Genomic DNA, 2,874 nt, shown 5'->3' on the forward strand with positions numbered 1-2,874 from the left:
ACTGCCAGGGAATTCCCAAGCCGTGATTTTTATTAATGTTATTTAAAGTGTGATATTTCACTAGAACGAATACCTTTGTGAGTTCTTTTCTTTGGGTGTGTGTCTCCAGAACGCCCTCTTATAAATGGTGGTTATTCCTGGACGGTTTAGACATTAAGGCACATCATCTTTAATACCCCATCTGTGATGTTTCTGTGATTGCCATGAGCATTTGGCTGAGAGCAGGGTGCTTAGGAAATGGGAGCACAGGAATAATAGACCAGCATAAGGAACAGTGTATGGAAGCGCAGACAACAGCAAGACCTCACTGAGGAAACTCAGAATAGCTGGGGAGGAGGAGGAATGGCCGAGGGAGGAAGTAATTGGAGAGGGCAGTCAGAGGTGGGAGGCAGGTTTTCGAAGACAATCTACCTCCTTCGAAGTTCCTCTCAGGGCAGCCCCAGGGGTAAGCGCCAGGGCTACACCAGGCCTCAGAGGATCTGCCATTGCTCTTGTTGCAGTCAAGGGGGGTGAACACTCAGGTGCTCTCAATAAATGCCGTGAGAGGCCCTCCGAGGCCAGGTGGCAATTGTGGGCACAGGGAGTTTGGGCTCAAAAGTGGTTTTGTCTTCAGCGTGACTCCTATTTGACAAAATTCTGACTACAGCACAGCAAACACGTCAGGGACTTGGTCTTTTTTAGTGGAGGTCTGCTATGTTCTGTCTCGAGGCGTCCTGGGCATGTCAGGACGCGGTTTTTTCTTATCTGGGTAGTGCAGCCGGGGTCCCTAGCCCAGAATGGACCTTTGCAACTGAATTAAACAGGAGAAACAAAAGCAGCAAGTTCGGGCCCCCAGGGCACGGCCCGCCAGCCAATGGGGCCCGGTCGCTCTCCGGCGGAGTGGTACTATTACGACAGTAGCCAACCAGCGCGCTCCATGCAAATGAGGTACTGTATCCCGCACCCGCAGCTCCTGTGCTGTCTGGTTGTTATAGTGATAAACTGAGGCCTTGCCTCTTGGGTTCTTGGAGAAGGAAAGTGGTGGGGGTGGAGGATAACCTCTTTACTTCCCCCTGGGAAGACAGAAAGAAGGGACGAAGAAGGGGGATGGGTGAGGAAGAGAAAAATACGTGACAAAGAAAACATTCTCTGCCTAGGAGGAGACTCTCAGAGGGTGTAGAACTGGAGGCAGCATTCACTGGCCATGCCAGTACTTACCACTGATGCTGAGTCAGAAACAGGTATCCCAAAATCCCTTTCCAATGAGCCTCCCTCAGAAACCATGGAGGAAATCGAGCACACATGCCCACAGCCTCGACTGGTAAGTAAAGACAAAGGATGCAAATGTATGCGTGGCTATGGCACAAAAGAGTTTCAGCGAGGAACTCTTTTATGCGCCCGCAGCCACCGAGGAAAGCGATGCTTAGAGGATTTTCATGTAAATGAGAATAGAGCTACCGACTAATCCTTCTCAGCTGTTTATACTTAGCTTCTGTAACCGAGCGCTGCTCTCAGCTTACAAAGCATTATTGTATTGGCTGGGTAGGAAACGGGCTGCTTGGGCTATGCTGTGTTTTCGTGCCTTGGGAGGAGGGGATGGGCTTTTATCTTTTAGGTGTATTCTCATCTAAAGATACAGATCCTGTGGTACAATTTAAAAATGGCATTCTCTTCGCAAAGCTTGAGACGAGTCCGTTGTTAAGTTCTAAATTTTAGGTAAGGAATGATTCTGTCCTCAACTAATTTTGGTGCCTAATGTCAGTTTTTGAAAAATGAAAACGACATGGAAGCCAAACTTCCCCATTCGTTTGAAAATTTCAAAATAAATAAGTAAAAGGGTTCCTCGGGGATGTGTTTAGAAATAGTGTGCATCTTAAATGAATTGTAAACATTTCCGGAGCGTGCTGTGAGGGTTTCTCTTCAGGTAGTGGGAACCTGGAGCAGCTACATTTACTTGGAAAGGGGCTGCATGCCTTTCATAATGAAAGTGTGGAAACGGGCACTCAGAGCTTCCTTGCATCTCAGTTACTGGTATCCCAAATTTCATCAGCTTCTCCACCACTGGTCATGATTCCTTAAGTAAATGTGGAAGGTGGTTCTCAAACACCTCAATGTGTATCCTCAAGGAATCAAAAACACCAAATAGGTGGTGGATTTTCCGTGGCCTGAAGTCTTCGGGAACTTGGGGAGACCTCTCTTTGGACCCTCAAATCCAAGCGACATACTACTTAGAGCTACTCTCTCTCTAGCGATTTCCCTCGAGTTAAAAGGTGCAATATTTTGATTGGCTGTGGAGTTTGACCCTGGGAAGAGGTTTTTTTAAAGAAGGATTTTGTGATGTAGCATTTTCTGTGAACTCCCAAAATGAGGGCTCACAGATTTCAAGGCCAGTCCATCATGTAACTGTTATTTCTTCATAAGGGTTAATAAGGGTTCAAAGGGAGACTTAGGACAATTTTGTAAAACATGAAAACCAAGAAAGTTACATTAGAGCACCTAGGGCTTTTGTTCACTGTGTTTCTATTTTTAAAGATATATTTTCTTAGGGAAGTTTGATATTAACTGCTCCCCAGCGCTTAAGCCGCTTGCTGAACAACATACACAATGTAGTACCTGTTTCTGATGGGATACAAACCATCCCCATAAGTTTGTTACCAAGGGGTTCCTTTAAGCCACTAAACAACTCTTGCGGGCCTCTCACTGTTGTGGCCTCTGCTGTTGCGGAGCATAGGCTCCGGACGCGCAGGCTCAGCGGCCATGGCTCACGGGCCCAGCCGCTCCGCGGCACGTGGGATCTTCCCGGACCGGGGCACGAACCCGTGTCCCCTGCATCGGCAGGCGGACTCTCAACCACTGCGCCACCAGGGAAGCCCCACTAAACAACTCTTTTTTAAG

At 47.7% G+C, this 2,874-nt stretch overlaps 1 protein-coding gene across 1 annotated transcript in view; it reads left to right on the forward strand.

Annotated features, from left to right (window-relative positions):
• The first annotated feature begins 1,076 nt into the window (after positions 1-1,076).
• The window catches only part of PCYT1B (phosphate cytidylyltransferase 1B, choline), a 125,130-nt gene continuing 123,332 nt past the window's right edge, over positions 1,077-2,874 (forward strand). Inside the window, exon 1 of the mRNA XM_024746624.1 lies at positions 1,077-1,300. Within this exon, the coding sequence (XP_024602392.1) occupies positions 1,184-1,300 (117 nt within the window). The 5' untranslated portion in view covers positions 1,077-1,183. The remainder of the gene's footprint in view (positions 1,301-2,874) is intronic.

The sequence above is a fragment of the Neophocaena asiaeorientalis genome, unplaced genomic scaffold (assembly GCF_003031525.2).
Source record: "Neophocaena asiaeorientalis asiaeorientalis breed wild unplaced genomic scaffold, Neophocaena_asiaeorientalis_V1.1 scaffold20, whole genome shotgun sequence".
Taxonomy (NCBI): domain Eukaryota; kingdom Metazoa; phylum Chordata; class Mammalia; order Artiodactyla; family Phocoenidae; genus Neophocaena; species Neophocaena asiaeorientalis.